This window comes from Carettochelys insculpta, chromosome 1, assembly GCF_033958435.1.
Source record: "Carettochelys insculpta isolate YL-2023 chromosome 1, ASM3395843v1, whole genome shotgun sequence".
Classification (NCBI taxonomy): Eukaryota; Metazoa; Chordata; order Testudines; family Carettochelyidae; genus Carettochelys; species Carettochelys insculpta.
The window spans coordinates 221,951,451-221,971,154 of record NC_134137.1 but is presented as its reverse complement, the minus strand read 5'-3'; the positions used below and the strand labels follow the sequence as shown (position 1 = coordinate 221,971,154).

Here is a 19,704-nt window from a genome sequence, read left to right as displayed (position 1 = left end):
TCTACACGGCTTTTTTTGTTGCCAGAACCTGTTGAAAAGGCACTCTTCCTCATCTGGAAGAGGCAGGAGGTTGTTGGTGGAAGTGCTGACTTTTGTGGACATACTGTTGACAAAATGCATTTTCTTTGTGGACATTCTACCAGTTCTGTTGACAAAACTCACTAATATAGCCACAGCCCTGGTGAGGGAAAGAGTGTCTATAGCACAAAGAGGATGGGGACTGTAAAGTAAGCAGGAAAATCTATTGAAATAACCTTGTTCATACCTTTTCTGTATGCCACAAGCATTCTTTCACCTTTAGTAGATGGTTTTCAAAGACTTCCAGAATCAAGTGATATCTAGAAGAACTCAGAAAAATAGGAAATTTCATGAGTGGCACTGGATTATTCCATCCATTTGGTAAAGGCCATCAGCTGGAGAGGTGCTGTGGCCTAATGACTAGAGTACTGGGCTGGATTCAGGAGACCTGGGTTTTAGGCTCAGTTATTCTACTAGCTTGCTGAACCTCCTTGGGCAAGTCACTTTGGCTATGTCTGTACTATAAGCATCTGTTGACAGTAATGTCTGTCGACAGAGTGCATCTCCGCACAAAAGCAGATCGACAGAGCAATCCACTCTGTTGACAGAGAGCAGCCAGACTGCCCTGCCCTCTGCCAACAGAACTGCTGACCGGAAGCTCTGCAAAGAGGGCTGCCTGGTGAACCGGAAGGCCCCCTCTTTCGACAGAAGTGCCTACACTGCACTGCTGTTGACAGAACTCCATCAACAGACGTGTTATGCCTCAAATTTTTGAGGGATAACTGAGGCAAGAGCAAAGGTCTGTCAAGACTCTGTCTGACAGAAGGCTTTAAAAGTGTAGACGCTCCGTCAGTTCTGTCAGCAGAAGGCCTGTTCTGTCAACAGAACTCTCCAGTGTAGACACAGCCTTCATGCTTTGGTACCTCTGCTTCTTCATGTTTAAAAGGGGGATAATAACACTGAATTACTTTGTAGAGTACTTGGAGAGCTACTGATGAAAAGTGCTAGGTAAGAAAAGGGTATCATTGGTATCAATATCAATGATAACCAGGCTGAGAGAGAGGTCTGGTCCCTATCTGTTGTTAATAGAAGTGCTTTATTTTCCAGGAAAAAACAGTTGGCTATTGAGCATAACCGGAGACGGGTTTTGCGCTGCTGCTTTACAGACTGGCAGCTCTGGAGCCGAGCCGAGGCTGAAAAGAGAGAGCTGCAGTTGAAACAGGAGGAAACTAGGAAAAAGATGGCACAGCTGCTGGAGGCAGCATCAGTGGGGAAACTTAGTACTGAAAGATCACAGGAGGTCAGTAGAACCAAGATGAGGAATATGGCCCGTGATCAGCTTGTGAGGCAAGAGGAGGTAAAGTTCTTTCTCATGTTGTTCCTCATCAACGTCCCTCCCACAGTGATGAATCAGAGCTCTAAAAATTAACCTCTCTTGTGGTTTATGACACAGGGTTGGGCATTTCCCTAGTACAGCTTCATGTACCTGCTGTATTACATCATTTTCCAGAAATAGTTCAGGCATTCCAGTAACGAGTCGTTGAAGATCAGAGGTTAATGGGAAGGGAGTAAACTTAGGAAATCACTAGGGGCTGATTTTTTTTTAAAGTATAATCCAACAGTGTCTACCAAATTGAGTCTCATACCTTCTGAATCTCTTTTGAAGAGAGACTAAAGTCACTTTTGTTATGATTCAGTATGCCAAAGAACCATTTATAGTGAATAAAATCACTGTATTAGGAGAAAGTGCCAAATTCTGACCTAGGTTAATCTAGTGCTCTCCCACTGAGTTTAAAGAGCAAGAGAGCTGAATCTGGCCCAAGAAATGTCTAGATAACATATATCACAAAGCAAACAATAAACATGTACACAGTTGGATTGTAAGCTGTTGGCCAGGACCATCTTCCTTAGGTGTGTATAGCTCCTAGCATAATAGGGCTCTGATACTCGACTGAGTCCTCTAGGTGCTACCATAATCTAGAATAACAAAAAATGAATGTATACTCATGTCCTTCACTTATACCAGTGCAACTCTTCTGAGCTCAATAGGGTTGCATGGGGATAAGTGAATGCAAAATTCCCCAGTTCCATGTTTGCATCTTCACTGAGATACACCATTCTAATGGGAGTGTCATATTTGTAAAAGAGGGTAGAATTTGGCCTAGGAAGTAGATCTCAGACTTAGGTATTCAGTAGTCATACAGTTCTGACAGAAAAGGCCACATGTCCAAAGTTAGGGCCTGGTTTATCACCATGCTGTAGTTCTATGACCGTTGAGCTATTTTAATTTCTGTGCAGCTGTGTGGTGTAAAGCTGGTATAATGCCATGGTGAATCATTCCCTTTTACATTTTAATTAATTAGCCAGATTGGTGCTGTAGACCACTTTGTAGCATTAGCATTTCTTTCAATCTTAGCCTTAGTGCTGAATCGGAACACCCCAGTGCAGATAAGATTGTGTTAATGGTCTTTGGGTTTAGACCTGCTCTTCTTAATAGCCCCTGAGTCATCAACTACATTACAGAAATTCTGAGTCACAAGACCCTTCCTACTTCAGCTTACGAGGCATTTCTTCGCATTTAAAAGGGCCAATTTAGAGGCTGGCAGCTCTGGTAGGCAAGCACCAAGGGGATGGAGTCTGCTGCATTGGTCTTGACGAAGAGGCCGCGCAGGCGGGGGCGGCAGTGCCCTGCGAGAGGGTGCCAGTCTGGTACAGGGATATAGACTTGTCTGAGTCCCAGCAGTAGATTTATGCTGCTCTGCGAGACATGGATGCTGGGCGTGCAGCCCATCCCAGCCCCGCTGCTGCCAGCTCACCCCGTGGGGTGGCTAGGGGGCCACCGCCGCCTGCCCTGCACAGCTGTGCCTCAGGCACCGCTCGCCGTCTGTGGTTCTCCCTCCCATTTAGCGCCTGGCTCGCCCGCCGCTGCCACCTTGGCTGCCACCGGTAGGGCCTCTCTGCCATGCAGCCCCGCATGACAGAGGCATCGCCCCTCACCAGCCGGAGGCCCCCTGTGCCTGCCTAGCTCCCCATGCGGCCAGCCCCTGGCAGTGCCCCCTCCCCACTTAACCTAACCTGTGCTCGGGCCGGGCTGCCTCCCTGTGCCCTCCTCTGCCCTGCCCTGCCCAGCCCACCCCCTTGCACTGGATTTAATGGGATTTGGTGTTGTTTTAGCATAAATGGTGTACATTTTGGGGCTCAGGAAGGCATACAATTTTTTCCCATTGAAATTAATGTAATTACATTTTCAACTTACAAGAATTCACCCTAAGAGGGTTTTTTCAGGAACAAATTACCCCTGTAAGGCAGGGGAAGACTGTACTAGCTATAAGCCAGATGGGTTTGGCCAGTTCAAGAATCACCCATCAGGGAATCTTTGGGCAGCGTAGACTCACCTACTAGATCCTGTATCTTCTCCCACACTGGGACAGCACTGAAATTAGTAAGAATTATTGAGAGAGTACATGCCTGTGGTTACATTTTCTCCCAGAATAAGTTCACTGTTGCTCTATTCAGAAAAAAGCTCCTATGTCTTTAAGAGCAGCAGATATATTGACTTCAGTCAGTGCAAATCCTTCTTTGCAGGTGATTGAAACACCTCTTCTTCTGGAGGAACCCATCAGTCCCATCGAGCCCTGCTGCCCCAGTGCTGGTCAGACACCCAGTCTTCGTCTGTGCAAGAAGCTCAAGCATGCCTGGCAGGTTACCCTGCAACATGCTGCTGTGAATTCACAGGATCATGCCAAATCCAGTAATCAAACACTCAGTCCTACACAGTGGTTTGCGGCCCCTGACAAAAAAATGGTCCCTGTCTTTGGGGAACACTTTGAGCACCGCCATGCCTTCCAGCAGCAGCTGATTGAAGAGCAGAGAAGGCAGCTTCAAGAACAGCGGGAGATGATCCTTGAACTGCAGGAAAACCAAAGGCTGAAGAGGGTTGAGCAAGAGGCACAGCAAGCCACAGCTGTTACCATGGCACTCAATAATCTAGTCCCAAAAACTAAGGAAAAAATGCTGAAGGGAGGGGATCCATCAAGTTGCGAGAACGTGTCACTTTTAAGGTATAGCAGCTTTGCTAAGCCGTAGGTGTGGGTGGATTGTACTATCCAGAACATCTTATTCCCTCTGACAAGTAACAAACTAGCTGTATTAGTCTGTATCCTAACAAAACAAACCAACAATGATGTAGCCCTTTAAAGACTAACAAAATAATTTATTTGGTGATGAGCTTTCGGGGGGCAGACCCACTTCTTGAGAGCTGGAGATAGTTTTTATTTCAATTGTTTTGGATTTCGCCATTTCCAGTACAGCACTGACAAATCAGCGACAGAGGACAGAAGGGCGGGGAGGAGGGGAGAGAAAATTAATTAATTCTACTTTGTATTCATTCATTCTTTGGCAAATGTAAAATTAGTGAGGGTAGATAAATACCACTCTCTACCACAAACCCACTGACTGCTACACTCACTTATATGCTTCCATCCAGAATACACCACATGATCCATTGTTTATGGTCGAGACCTTAGATGCAATCGCATCCACTCCAGTCCTACTGACAGAGACCAAAAACTTCGAGATCTCTACCAAGCATTCATAAAACTTAGTTACCCACCAGGAGAAGTAAAAAAACATTGACTGACTGGGCCAGATGAATACCCAGAAACGAACTACTTCAAGACAGGCCCAAGAAGGTCAATAATAGAACACCACTTGTCATCACCTATGGCCCTCAGCTCCAACCCTTGCAGTGCTTCTTCAATAACTTACAGCCAATACTGGAACATGATGCTGTACTCTGAGAGGCTTGCAACAAACCCCATTGCCAACTTTGTCCACATATTTATTCTGGAGACACTAGCACTGGACCTAACCATGTTAGTTACAGGATTAGGGACTCATACTCCTGTACCTCAGCCACTGTTAAATATGCCATCATGTGCCAGCAATGTCCCTCCGCTATCTATATTGGACAGACTGGACAATCACTTCACCAAAGAATGAATGGACACAAAGCAGATATTAGAAATCTGAATACACATAAACCTGTTAGTGAGCATTTCAGTGGAGTGGGCCATACTGTTACAGACCCGAGAATATGGGTCTTACAACAAAGACACTTTAACAGCAAGTTATAAAAGGAAACGGGAACTGCAATTTATGCTCAAATTTAATACTTTGGGACTTGGCCTGAATAGAGGTAGCAATTACCTTATGCATTACAAAGATAGCTTCCCCATCTTTGATATTCGTAGTGATCTCAAGCAGGACACTGAGTTATTAATTCTCTCCCCTCCTCCTGCCCCTGTTTGCCCCTCCTTTCTGTCCTGTCTATCTGCTTTGTTAGTTTTTATTTCAATTGTTTTATCTCTGGCCGTGTCTACACGTGCCCCAAACTTCGAAATGGCCACGCAAATGGCCATTTCGAAGTTTACTAATGAAGCGCGGAAATGCATATTCAGTGCTTCATTAGCATGCGGGCGGCAGCGGCACTTCGAAATTGACGCTCCTTGCCGCTGCGCGGCGCATCCAGACGGGGCTCCTTTTCGAAAGGACCCCGCCTACTTCGAAGTCCCCTTATTCCCATGAGCGGATGGGAATAAGGGGACTTCGAAGTAGGCGGGGTCCTTTCGAAAAGGAGCCCCATCTGGACGCGCCATGCGGCGGCAAGGAGCGTCAATTTTGAAGCGCCGCTGCCGCTGCCGCCCACATGCTAATGAAGTGCTGAATATTTATTTCAGCGCTTCACTAGTAAACTTCGAAATGGCCATTTGCGTGGCCATTTTGAAGTTTGGGGCACGTGTAGACGTAGCCTCTGTGTTGTAAAATCGTCATGCCACTTCCAGTACAGCACTATCTCCAGATCTGAAGAAGTGGGTCTGCCCCCACAGAAGCTCATCACCAAATAAATTATTTTGTTAGTCTTTAAAGTGCTACATGACTGCTCGTTTGTTTGTTTCCTTCTGACAAGCTAAACAAGGTAATTTAGGTCAGCACTTCCATGGTAATACCTGAAAGAGGTGTTAATGGTACATTAGATATTACTCTTCCTTTTGAGATAATGCCAAGGGTGCTGTTAGGTAGGTCAGATCCTTAATACTTCTCTGACCACTTTGCATTGCCCCAAGGGCAAGTTCAACTTGTAAGACACTTTGGGAGGCAAGATGCTCTATTATTGTCAGTGATAGGAGTAAAGTGGATTTATTTACTATAACACTATCTAGTTCTTTGTGCTTCTGTAATATCCCTCAGCCACAGATCTTAATATACTTCACAGGCTTTAATTAACTGAGTCTCACAACCCACTTGTGTTATAGAAATTTATCACTAACCTTGTTCTACAGAAAGAGAAACTGGGACACAGAGAGGCTGAATGATTTCCGCAAGGTCACACAGACTGCAGCAAAGTTGTGACAAGAAGTTCTAGATTCTGATTATTACCCTTAATTATCATACACAAAATCTCCGTGCCTATGGAAGGCAATGACACTAGTTTCTTTTCTCTCTCATTTCACAGATCACCTGTGCCCTTGGGGCCAGAGAGCACAAAGACTGTGATCCAAAGCAGGAGGAGCTCAAATACGCTGACCTCCGTTCATCCCATACTGAAAGGTATTGTTCAGCTGGGTAGCAAAGGCCATTCCCGACTTTTCCATAGAATAGCATCTCCTCCTGTCCACATCCCTCTGGCCATGCCTCTGTACAATCCTCCCTTTGCAGGGAATCAAAATCCCACTGGACCAGCTGTGCCCATGCTGCTCCATAGAGTCTTCCAGTCCAGGGACAGGTCCCTATGCCACTTTTCCAGCAGCTGGAAAGGGAAGCCAGAGACATTTGTCATCTTTGGCTGCCATGTTTGTGGCTCTAGCGACTGTAGCAAGCTATCTTTGTCATCTGGCAATAGTGATTAGGTAACAGAAACGTGCTACAGTTGCTCCATAGTAATTTTATTGCGTCTGTAGAAGTCCAAATCAGGAAAAGTTATCCTGCAAAACGTGGAGGCCCCAGAAAATGGGTGTCCTTAGATCAGGGGTCAGCAATCTTTCCCTGGCCGAGTGCTGAAATTTGACCTTTTGACCCTATGTACGGTCCGAGTGCTGGCGATACTTCTTAAAGTCACCAACAGTCCTATTTACAATGGCTTCATTAATAAATAAAGTCAGATGCAGAGCTTTACCATTCAGGTGGTGGTTGGTAGCATTAGCTGGTCTTTTGTTAATCCCCAAGCGGCATGGCTTTGAGCAAGCGCTCAGCTGCATGGGGCAGGAAGAGCCGGGCTGAGCTCCCACTTCATGTGCCCATGAAAATTGGCTTGCGTGGCACTCTTGGCACCTGTGCTGGGGGTTGCTGATCCCTGCCTTAGATGCACCCAGAAAAAAGGCACGGCCAAGTTGCTCCAACAGTTGAGACCCATACATTGGCAAGAAGTTGGTTTTTGTGGGATAAGCCCACAAAGAGGAAGATCCTAGAAGATGAACCCACTTAATGCTGCAGAGGAAGGCAAAGAAAGCTACCAATCTAGTCTGTAGGAAATTTCCTTCTCAACCCCAATTATGGAAGTCAGTTTAATTCTGAGCATATTAGCCAGGATCACACAGTTATATATATGGGCTCATGGGATTTGTAGTTATTGCCTCAGACCATTGGTCCCATTGAGTCAGCATTCTGTCTCCATCTCTGACTGGAATTAGATGTTTCAAAGGAAGAAAGAAAATATATAATTCCTTCAGCCAGTTGTGAAATGGTGGCCAAGGGCAGAATCCTTCCTGACCCCAGCTGAAAATCAGCTGATGACCAAAAGCATGAGACTGAATTTCCCTAATTGCCTCACCAACATAGATACTAGTATGAACATAAAGAGGGCAAAGCAGAGGTGTTGGTGTGAGGGATGAAGAAAGGAAAGAGCTCTCATCTCTCCATAGTATGTAAGCCAGAAGTGTGGGACAGCTGTGTATTTTTTCCTATTTACTTGGAAAGCCCTTCAGGCCAGGGATGTCTTATCCATATACACTGAAATTAAATGCTGGTAAGTGCTGTTTATAGCTCCGTAAATATCCAGCGTGCTTTGTAGAACCCATATAAGGCACAACTCCCTACCCTAACATCACATGCTAAAAGGATATTATGAACACACATGTTGAATACTGGCTTTTCTGTGAAGTGAGAGTGCTGGAGCTGCCCTGAGGGGTAAACTTTGCTAATGGGCCCCAATATCTTGCTGCTGCACTTTGCACCTCTCCCTTTTTGTCGGTTAAAGATACTTGCACTGTGAAACCTGCGAGAGAAGTTTAATTATTCTAGCAAAATGGTACAGTTGAGCTTTGGTGTTAGGTTCTGCCTTCCTCTTCCCTCACCGAACCCCAAGGACCTGGGACATGAAAGACAGTAATAGAAATATGATGACATTCCCATTGAGATAGCCCTTTTGAATTGCACCTCCTGTATGGATTGCTGCATTTAGATAGGCACAAATAGTGGACTAGGGAAAAAGAACTATCTATTTAACCATTCAGCTTCCACCAGAGGTGAGTCCTTGTTCTTCCTTATACAGCTAGTTTTCTGGTTCTATTTATGCAAATGCATTCTATAGAATCATGTAGACTAGTGCCAGGAAACACCATCTAGCCAGTACTTGAGTATTTACCAAAGAAAAACCCAAAATTAGTCTTAACCAAGATGCTGTGCAATTATTTATGCAAATTCATATATAATAGAAGATTTGCTGAGCCAGAAAGTGCAAGTCATGTATACTAATTCTCATTTTCCCTTGGTCCTAATTCTCTAGCCATGGAAGAGAGAGCAATCCACCGAGCAGAACGGAGGAGGGAACTGGAAGAGGCCAAGAAAAAAAGAGAAGAGGAGAAACTTGTAAGTAAAGCCAAGAGCTAAATGAATACACCCCAGTTAAGAGAGTGTGAATGGAAGCACCTCACTATAAGTGCTGGGAAATGCACTACCTTCATTTAAATGATGAACTTGAGCCCATTGGTAAATGTCCAATAGACACCAGGTTGTACCCGGGGATGTCCTGGCAGGGCTAAGAGGGTTTATCACTGGATTCCAAGGTGAGTGATTGACCACCCTTCTGAAGCACAGAGGGCACTCATTTTTTCCCCACTTCTGCCTCTCTCCCAAGCCCATCCTTCATGCCTACTATCCTTCCAGTCGAGGGGGTGGGTTAGGATTCTCTTCAGAGCCCATCAGTTTCATTGCTGAATGATCCACATGGATCACCACTTAGTGTGAAATGCTAGACTCTGCTTCTCTTGCTCCTTGGGATGAACATGCTGTATCTTCAGCACTCTCAGAAACAAGGTTCTTGCACATCTGGAGGGAGTCTCTGGAAAATCCTGGGCTGGTCCAAAGTGCTACCATCTCTTCTTTCACAAGGTCCTTAAACCTAAGGAAAGTAGTTGGACATCTGATGTTAGCTATCATAGACAGGGCTCAGGTGGGAATTTTCTCCCCTGCTCCATCCACATGCACTATTGCACTTCTGGCCAGGTATGTGTTGTTTTTCTACCTTCCTCTATAACATCATGTAGTCTGTTCTGGTACAGGAAAACCTTCATTTAGTACTAAATGTCTGCCAGCAAATAATGATGATTGTGTTTGTGTAATTAATATGGTTCGCTCCACTCTAACCTTTGGAAAGTATTTTCTAGGATTTCCAACCTGTATGTCCTCAGGCAGCAGTTTTAAACAAATGCCTTGAAAGTTAGAGGCAGGAAGGAAGTTGTTTAGATGTGAATTATCTTCTTATAGCGAAAATAAATCCTGAAAGTCAGATGATCATATACATCCACATGAAATCCTGAGCCCTGCTCCTTTCAGGCAGAGCAGCACCTCTCCAAATGCCTGAGTTAAGTAGAATGGAACGGGGTCATGCCTGTCTCCATAGTCCTTCTATCACAAGGGCTCTCAAAGGTTAGGGACTCTGCTGGAATTTGTCGTAGATGTTCCTTTGACAGAGGGGTCCTCTTAATGCAACATACTGTTGTTAATACAACATTGAGGTTACAAAGTTATTTGCATTGCAATCAGGAAACTCAGAATAAGGATCCTACAGCAGCTGATGTTTTGCCTCATTTTGGAAGGGAGCTGGGTAGAGGACAATTAACCAGTTAAAACCTCTCTATGATTTGGTGGATCAAGCCAGGGCCCACATTGTTTCACCATGTAACCAAATAGATGAATGCTTGCTGAATGGTGTTGTGCTGGATGTCAATGTTGCCTCAGCCCCAATAAAACAACTTTCCTGCCCATCTGCGATGTATGTGCTTTGAGGAATTAGGCAGTGTGGTTTTCTGGCGCTTTGCTGTGTGCTCTGAAGGTGACAGTGCTGTTGAATTGAAAATGATTGTGCTTCAAAAGGTGTTGGCATGTGGGAAGATTTTGGCAAGAACGGGCAAATACTTGGAGAAGGGTGTTGCGCTGGGTGTGAATGTTGCCTCAGTGAAACAACTTCCTTGATTTTAAATGTCCATGGCAGATCAGGGAAATACAGCTGAGCCACCATAACACTAACTGCATGGTGCTTTTTGTGTGTGAATAAAAGTAGAACATCTCAGATGATAGAGGCAACCTGTGGAAATCATGGCCGAGTGAGATACTGGGTCTGGACAGCCTTTAGTGATGTGTAAAGCTATTCAGGCAAAGGGAAAGATGGTCATATGCTAGGCTTCAGGCTATTCAGTGATCACTTGTAGGTGTCAGGAAGTAATGTCATTCCTCACCCTAATGCACATGCCTACACAAGAGGTGCTGGTCACTGCTAGAGGCAGGATGCTCACCTTGGTCATTGGTCTGAATGATCTTTGTTCCTGTGAAAGTTCAAAAATGGTGAATCTGGTTTAGTCCCAGCCATGTCCTTCTTCCAAGGTGCAGCTAAAGGCTGAAGAAGAAGAGCGTCAGAGGAAGGAGGCTGCTGAAAAAGAGGCGCAGAAGGAGAAGAGGCGGGAGGAAAGGAGACAGCAGAAACTGGTATGCAGAACACTGCATGCTTCTGTCCCACAGCCGCATTGGTGGAGAGCAAAAGCCCCTGGGCAATTGTTCAGTGGCCAGCATGAAATGATTCCGGATCTCAGTTAGTTTACTAGGGTCTAGAGAATAAAGCCCACCATCACTGGTGGATGCTCCCTTACTGATGGTTTCAACAGAAGCTGGGGATTGAACAGGCCAGGGACACCACACTCTGTCCATCCCTGCAGAGGCTTTGTCCAGTTTGAGGTGCATCAGTGAGGTTGTGTGGGGGAAGCCTGCACCGTGGGTGACTGTGCTGTCCTCACACATCGTTCTGGGTTGCTCCTTTCATTCATGTCCCTGTACCCTGCTGCTCTAATGCTAATAAGATAGAAAGAGTTCCACAGTGCAGCAGCTTCCCCCCAACAAATTGGGTGTCTCTCTTCTGGCACACCAACCATTTCCACCAGGCAGGAACCACCATCTCAAGGCTTTTGCTTGGGAATGAGCTGTAGCAATTAATTCTTTTAAATCCCAGATATGCTTCCTCTCTAAAAAATGCTGCTGTAGCACTTCAGTGTAGATGCTACCCAGGCCATTGTGAGGGGTTCTTTTGTCAGTGCAGGTAATCATCCTCCTGGAGAGGCTGTGGCTAGGTCAGGGGTCCACAGCAAAATAGCAAGAAGAGCCACTTTTTTGAAATTCAGTTATGAAGTCAATGCTTCAAGAGCCACAATGCGTGTGAACATGAGACGGTCCTTACTAAATAACATCAAACCATGCTTTTTGTAACCCCTGTTTTAAGAACAGTGCACACACAATGATTTGCAATGCGACACATGTTTATTGCAGGAAGTTCACAAACTTTTTACATATTGTATTTCTTCACACTTTACATAGGTTGCAGGGGACAGAAGAGCTCAGTTCCTGTACCCGGGGAAGAGAGGGGCTCCTCGGGGCCAAAGAGAGGAGAGAGGAAAGTTTACTGAAAACTTACCTGAGACATTCCCCACTGGGGTGGGACAGGGAGCCAGGCTCGGGAGGGTACGAGGATGCTCTTACTTGGCTGCAGCAGGCTGGTTCCATCCTCTGTGGAGCCAGACAGCAGGAGCAGCAGCTGGGGAGGTCACCTGAGTTACACTGAGCCAGCTCTGGGTGGATGGGATGTGCTGCCCAGCTGTAAGGGCTACTGAACTTAGCTGTGCTCTGCAGGTTGGGGCTCAGGCATTCAGCACAGCCAGGAACTGAAAGCCGCAGATTTGAGCACATGCGTCCTCTGCACCCAGGCTGCTATACGCTCCTGCGAGCTCTGCGGCTGGGCCTTGCCTGGGGGTGCTTGTTGCCTGTGGCAGAGGCAGGTGGAGGGGCTGCCACTGGCTGCACGAAAGTTCCCACTAGAGACCCAGCAGTGCCAATTCCCCTTCCATCCCCCTGCACCCATTGTCTTCCCCCGCCTCCAGATGTGCTCATCTTACCTGGCACAGCGCCCTGCTGCTGACCTACAGCTGGTGGAGGGGAGGCAGGGAGCCAGCTGGCGTCTGCCAACATGGAAGACACAGATGTGCAGAGGAGGGCGAACACAAAACTGCCCTCTCCAGTGTCCGCTCTGGGGTCAGAATGCTCTCTCCCAGGGCTCCAGTGGCGTCACAGCAGCTTTGGACGACACCACTGAAACAATATAACTTAATTCAGTTAATATAATGGCCATTAAACCAACTGAATTTAGTTCTATTGTTTCAGCAGTGGCAGGGCAGGGAGCTGCGGAGGAGTCAGTGACGGCCGTGTCCGGAGCCACAAATGACTCCTTCAAGAGTCACAGGAAGCTCCGGAACCGCAGGTTGCCGACCCCTGGGCTAAGTCAATGTGCAGTTAAATGAGCAGCAAATTCATATTCCTGCCCAGGTCAGAATCTCCATCTACTTGCTGGCTGTGGTTTTGTGGTTCTGTGCCTCACCATCCATTTACCCAGGATAAGTTAAATTGCTGCTCTTTGAATTGCAGAAAGAACTGGAGAAGAAGAGAAGGCTGGAGAGAGAGCGGCAGCTGCTCGCAAAAGCCAGAGACCATTATGAGAAGGTCCTTCTGAGAAAGCAGGGGCTGGAGCCTTGGAAGCGGCTGAGGAAGCAAGCCAAGGAAAACATGGTGGTAAAGTGCCTACTGAGGAAGTGGGCTCTTGAGAGGGGAAGAGAAATGATGGCAGCAGCTGCTAAATGGGGCTTTGGGGGAGAAATGAGTAATGGCTTCTGAAGTCTGAAGGAGATGGGAAAAACTATTAGCAAACTGAGTCCTTCCCCCTTCCAAAGCAGGGCACTGCACTATTCCTTCACAGAGGATGTTTCCAATATTCAATCAGTGGATTTTAGCCAGAGTAGAGGTCTGCTTGGGCCTCCTTTTAAAGCCTGGCTTGGATCCACACCTAAGCCAAGCACAGCCACCTCAACCTTGACCTGATACTGTCAAATCATTATCAGACTTGACCCAGCCCTAACGCTTCCTTTTGATGCTGTGGCAGCATCACCATGTCATCCTTAAAGCTCAGCCTGGTGGGGACCTCGAGCTCCCCAGGGTCACTATTCATCTCCAGTTGCTTCTTGCTTGTGGAATCAGCGTGGGTGCAGCTGTGTGCCCTTCGCTCATTGGCCTCCACTTCTTCACTGTGCTATGTGTATTGCAAGGTGAAAGGCATTGGGACTCATCTGTAGATTCACTCTGCCGCACACAAAGCTCCATGAGATAGAGGAGGCTGGTAGAAGCAGTGTATGCAGCTACTCTATGCCAACTCCACAGACAGGAGGAAGTGATCAGAGACAACCCACCCAAAGCCTAGTGGAGCTGGGATGTTTTCAGATCCAGCCCTTGTAGTTGGGTCCCATCGGTTCAGGAAAAGGAGCAGGGCTCCAGCATACACCACTTCGGCTGCGTCTACACTAGCAAGTTCTTTCAAAAGATTTTTCGGAAGAAGGGGGGGCTCTTTCGAAAGATCCCACAGAGCATCTACACACAAAAAGCATTCTCTCGAAAGTAAATTGAAAGAATGCGGTGCTCCTTTTGAAAGCGCTCTTCCTTTCCTGTTTCAGGAAGAGCGCCTTCTTTCGAAAGCTTCTTTCAAATGAAAGCGTGTAGATGCTCCGCAAGGCCCTCCTTTTGAAAGAGCTGTCCTCATGCTGCCTGATTTTTTGATCCTTGGCCCGGTCTTTTGAAAGAGTGGGGGCTGTGTGGATGCTCTGTTTCAAAAGAGCAGATCACTCTTTTGATCCGCTTTTTTGTATGTGGCTGCACTTTTTCGAAAGAGGTTCTTTCAGAAGAGATCGTCTGGAAGGGCTTTTTTCAAATTATCTCTGTAGCGTAGACATAGCCTTTCAGGTTTGGCTGCCTCATCTTCAAAATCTAGGCACAGCAGGTCCAGAAAAGGGCACAGATGTGATGAGGTATATGTGACAGTAAAAGATTAGGGGGTGGAATTAACACTTAGGTTACTTACAAGCACTTAGGTTACTTATGAGTTCAGGGTCTATTTGCAACAGTAAATTAGGCAGTTGGAACCCAGAAGTCTCGCTGAAAGGGCGTGGGACATAGCCATAAATCCTGAAAGATACTTAATGCACCTTACACCAATTAGTGTCAAGCACCTAAGTATCTTTAAGGGGCTGGGCCTTAGGACTTTTGAAAATTTGACCCTCAGACTCTTTGATTTGAAAGGAGAAGAGCAAGAGGAGACATGCTAGTTGTATATGAAGTGAAGAAGGGAGGACTAAACCTTAACTGAGTGCTCCCATGTCCCTGCATACAAGAACAGACTGGCACTTGGTGAAATAAAGATGGCACATTCAAAGCTGATAAAAGCAAATCATTTCTGATGAACATGCAATTACCTTTGATCCTCCCATGATTTGAAGCTGTTAGTGTCTTAAGAATCAGTGTGACATTATGTCTTGTGTAAGAAAAGCATCTTGCAGTCATTAGGGGATTTTTTCACTCCTCACTCTTCGGGCCACAAGCTGATCAGCCACTTGGTCAGGAAGACACAAGCTAGCCAGTGTAAGCATGGCACAAGTGGGCATGGTGTGTCATGGGACCTTTACAATAAAGCTGAGGAAATTTTGCCATGGAATTTCCATGGCTACAGCTCTACAATGTATTTGTGTAGGTAACCGGCTTTTTTCTTCCCTTCCTAACTCTGCTCAGGTGGCACAAAAGCACCACTGCTTGGGACTGCAAAGAAAGTACCTGCTAAGTTGGTTCCAGCATGTCCAGGAAAGCCTCACTGAGAAGATATCACAGGCTGAGAAATGGTTTTCCTTCATATTGCTCAGAAGAGGTTTCCGGAGCTGGTTAAAGGTGAGCCCAGTCCAAAGGGGAGGGACTGTTATGAATCCCACCAGCTGCCCACACACTGCAAACCCAACTTCAGGGCCTACCGCCATATGCACCTGTGGGCTCCAGGTGAGCCCTGCATCCCAGGGGCATTCCATACTGCCTGCTGTTGTGTCACCCTGCCCTCCCTTTCACATGTCACTTGCCTCCTCAGCCCCTTTTCTCCCATCTGCCCTGCCCACATTATCTCATGTCTGACCCTGGCCCTCCTCTCTACTCACCCTCCTCTCTTTATCTCTCCCCCTTCTTATTGTTCCTCTTCTCATCTCTTCAGTCACTGCCTCCTCTTTGCTCCCCTAAGTCATTACCCCTTTCTTCCACTGCCTTCATGCCTGTGTTTCACATCCTGTGCCCATTACCTTCTCTCACGGTTTTCTTGTCACTCTTCTGTGGTTGTTCAATGGGGCGGACAAGAGAATATGCTTGTCTCTTTCCCTGTGTCCATTCCCCAGTACAAGGATGATCTCTCTGCTCTGGAAGAGAGAGCTAGCAGGCTCCATGCAGCTTCCCTCAAGAAGAAGTTGTTCTGGGCATGGTTTGACCTGGTCAATGAGGAGAAGAGTGCATTATGGGAAAAGCAGAAGATTGCCGCTGAGCACAGTGATAGGTAAATGTGTTCCCCTCGTGGGAGGAGTTCTTACTTGGCATGTCTCTACTCTCTGGGATATTTTTGAGTGTCTGGTCTTTCAGCTTCAACCCATCACATTTAGACAACACCCTGTTGTCGCTTATGTGTGAAAGGCAAGTCTTGCTTCTGATGTTACGGTCTCATGACATGCACGAGGCTGACAGTAGGTGCAGAACATCTGCGGCCAGATGGCTCCACACAGATTGGAAAAGGGAGATTGGTCCTTAACATTTTCAGCTGTTCTGAGTTCAGTGGAGGGGGACAGGCGGGAGAAGATGATGAATGGTTGAAACTTCCAGAGTTAGTCAGTGAATCTGGCCACACAGGTCCTGTTAAAAAGCAGCTTAGAAAAACTTTAAGTACAGTGATAGTAAGTCAAGTGATTGTGTGACAATAACATTGCAGGGTTTCCAGAGCTGTTCTTCTGAGTGACTTTGCAGATGGAGTGGGCTCAGTTTATTGAATCCAAAACTTATTAGTTGCAAACACCTCTTGGGATCTGAGAATCCAGTGTTTCTTTCCGCCTTTTACCCAATTCTGCAGTGAGAACTCAGCTGACAGTTCTGCTGCTGATGAATGAAGCAGAATAGATTCCTATGTACTCTCCCATGGGTGTGCTGTCGTGCAGGTATACCAGGACATTGGTTACACACAGTACAGCAACGAGCTAAATCTCAAAGACACTGCAGGAAGCAGAGAAGTCAAATCCCATTCCTCCTTCTGACTGTAATCACATTTCAGCTGTACAGATGGTGTATGGTAAACATGGCATCTGTGCTGACAGTCTCCATTGTTGGCTCATGGGAAGAGTCGGTGAAATCAACTTGTGTGTTTTGATTTTAGTTTGCAAACTTAGCTCACACGCCTGTATAGGTTAATGCTGAACCTGATTGCCATGGCTAAGGCAGCTGGATCAGGGTGGTGTCTGGTTATTGGGGACAGACACAGCGAACTGGAGTAGAGGACCATCTGGAGAGACTAGAAGTGTGGTGACTGGGCCTACAAGCCATTGAACCGACTGAATGAAACTGCTCTTGTCACTCCCTCCCTCCACAAGGACAGCACCATAGAGAAGCTGCCTTCACCTCCTTTATCTAAAAGACCCTCATTAGCCTTTATGGACCACCTTTCTTCTCCAGAGCTGTCAGCAGAATCCTGCCAGTGAGATCTGGGGAGAGGGCAACAGAGAGGGGCAAAGCGTTAGTATTCTGAGATGACTGACATCTGTAATGAAATTGCTTGCACTGGAGAGTTTTAACTGGCCGTTGCCCTGGCTGTAGCACTAGAGGTGATGATACCTGGGGGTCTTTGGCTGCTCTAGAATAGAGTAGAGTAGAGACTTTTAATGGTTGTGTGTGGTGGCTCTGTCCAGTCATCTGTTTTCCCTCCCTTTCTTAAAGGAGAATAGTACTGGCCATGTTCAGGGTCTGGAGGCAGTACCCAGCACTGATGAAGGAGGAAAGAGAGAAGGAGGCCAGGAGAGCACAATTACGCAAGAGAGTAGCCGAAATTCTCCCCGACTTCGGAAGATGACCAGGAAGTGCCTGGGCAGTGCTCCCTCCTTGATGAGCAGAGTGGACCTCCAGGGAAGGTTGCAGCTCACAGTGACATGAGCTCAGCCCTGTGAATGACAGGAGCTCTCCCTGGTTTGTGCAGCAGCGGGTGGAGATGATGTTCTAGGGCCCAGGATCACATGTGTTTCAAGCAGTGCTTTCAACATTGTCTAAACTGGGGGTGACTGTGGGAACCGGACGATTAGTATCACTCTCTAGCCGCCAGACTGCTTCCCAACAGTGGGAACATGCCAGAGCAACACCCTGTCACACAGGCAGAGAGCAGGGGCTAGAACACGAGAATGAAGACAGGATAAATTCCAGACCAGATGCAAACTTTGCTCTCAAACCTCCCAGGAGATTTGTGTTGCCTTTAGCATAGAGCTGTCAAATTGACATGCTGCACTTCCCCTAAGGGACAGGAACTGCAGAATCAAAATGTGCCTTTTTGTGCTGGATGCCTGTCAGCACTCTCTTCTTCAGATTGGGCACAGGGTGGCTGTATTTGTGAATAAATGACTGGAGTCCTTTTACCCTCAAAGACAGCTGCGTCATTGTACAATCCAGGTCCTGCTGAGCCTTACACAAAGCCCTGCCCACATGAGGAACTGTTAGTAAACTGTCATATTGGGGGAGGAGAGGGAAGCTAAATGTTAGAAGGTGTTTTGCCATTGAGTTAGCCATCAAGATTTGAAACACAAGCATAGAACGTTGTGTAGACAGTTGAGCACCATCAAAACCATTAGTTGTTAGGGACCAACCACGTCTAAATTACAGCACAATCAGCTAACTTGTGTGTAGGCATAAAACTGTCTGTATTTGATGCTGAGTGGTGTTTCAAGTCATCGCTCCATCTAAAAAAAAATCATTTTTCATAGTACCCACAAATCCTTTTTGTCTGTGCACACACAGGCCTTGCCTAGACTAGGATTTAGAAGTGCATTGTTAGTTCGATCAAGCTACTGACCATAATCAGGTAACTTCTAAAACTCTAGTCCAGAATAAGGCAAGCTGAACTTTAACATAAGCTAAACTAGCAATGTTGAAGCCTGGGTCCCCCTAGGTTAATTTAACTCTACCAGTTTAGCACATGCCAAGTACAATTTGCCTTGTCTTTATTGCTAATGAGCTAACAGTCCCTTTACATCCTAGTCAAGAGTAAGCTGTAGCAGGTTACAGTGTAACAACTGAGTTAAGAAATAGGGCTGTCTGTTGGGTGTGATTGCTATACCTACTGAGCTCCACTGGGGTATTCTTACTAACAGTACTCATCTCTGACCACCTGACCCATAGACACAGGCACTTGGAGACTGGAATTTGCGTCTCTTACGCTGCTCTAACAAAGCTGGAAACAAGGGTTCCGCTCTTCTCAGACTTTTGGCTGTTTGCATGCAAGGACTGCATTGAGAGCAACATAAGTTACAAAGGAGACCCTGTCCTGTGACAGGGAGTCAACTTGTTAGTTCTCTTCTGACAAGTTGACTGTCATTCCCTACTTTTTCCTCCTCTCCCTTCTTTCCAAATGCTAAGGAATGAAAGGCACACCCTGTTGCTCAAATCTTGATTCCAGACCTGACTGCTGTTGAGTCGTGGGCGTTTATGTAGGAGTGGAAAGGAATTGAAGGTGTGTGAATGGAGGTGAGTGTGGTAGGAATCAGCTAGAAGCACAATGGTCAGATTGTGAGAGACAGTAGCAGCTGGAAGGAGGTGGGTGGGGGTGCTACCTTGTGTGGGAACTGCAGGAGAGATCAGCTCTCCTCTGAAGGAAGATTGACAGATAGTGGACATGGATAGAGGGGAAAAGTGTAGGACCAGCCTAGCCAAGTTGAAGTGGGTGGTGCAATTTACAGACACCCCTCCACTCCTTGGTGCATGCATGGCTAATGTGTGATGATAGAACAGCAGCAGTTCTGCTTCTGGGTGCAGATTTGCCCTGCTGAGATCTTGCCCGTGCAGTGTCTGCATACTAGGATGCATTAGGGACAGCCCTTCCGTTCTCAGGTTACTGGCATCCTTTTTATAGAGGGGATATTTTAATCCTCCCTCAGCTTGCTGTCTTCATTCGCCAGTCAGGAAGTTGCCACGTGGGAACAGTCTGTTCTCCTGCTCCTGTGGCTACGGCTGAGGTTTTAGCATAGGTTAAAAGAGTTGCATTAGTGAGATGACAAAGCA

General features: G+C 46.6%; 1 protein-coding gene across 2 annotated transcripts in view; it reads left to right on the top strand.

Annotated features, from left to right (window-relative positions):
- CCDC191 (coiled-coil domain containing 191) overlaps nucleotides 1-18,073 on the top strand; it is a 32,516-nt gene extending 14,443 nt beyond the window's left edge. For both annotated transcript variants that reach the window (XM_075000115.1, XM_075000126.1), the window contains exons 9-17: nucleotides 1,126-1,375; nucleotides 3,604-4,079; nucleotides 6,533-6,627; nucleotides 8,801-8,883; nucleotides 10,897-10,998; nucleotides 12,979-13,122; nucleotides 15,163-15,315; nucleotides 15,804-15,958; nucleotides 17,380-18,073. In XM_075000115.1, the coding sequence (XP_074856216.1) occupies nucleotides 1,126-1,375; nucleotides 3,604-4,079; nucleotides 6,533-6,627; nucleotides 8,801-8,883; nucleotides 10,897-10,998; nucleotides 12,979-13,122; nucleotides 15,163-15,315; nucleotides 15,804-15,958; nucleotides 17,380-17,512 (1,591 nt within the window). In that variant the 3' untranslated portion in view covers nucleotides 17,513-18,073. The remainder of the gene's footprint in view (nucleotides 1-1,125; nucleotides 1,376-3,603; nucleotides 4,080-6,532; nucleotides 6,628-8,800; nucleotides 8,884-10,896; nucleotides 10,999-12,978; nucleotides 13,123-15,162; nucleotides 15,316-15,803; nucleotides 15,959-17,379) is intronic.
- Nucleotides 18,074-19,704: the final 1,631 nt, after the last annotated feature.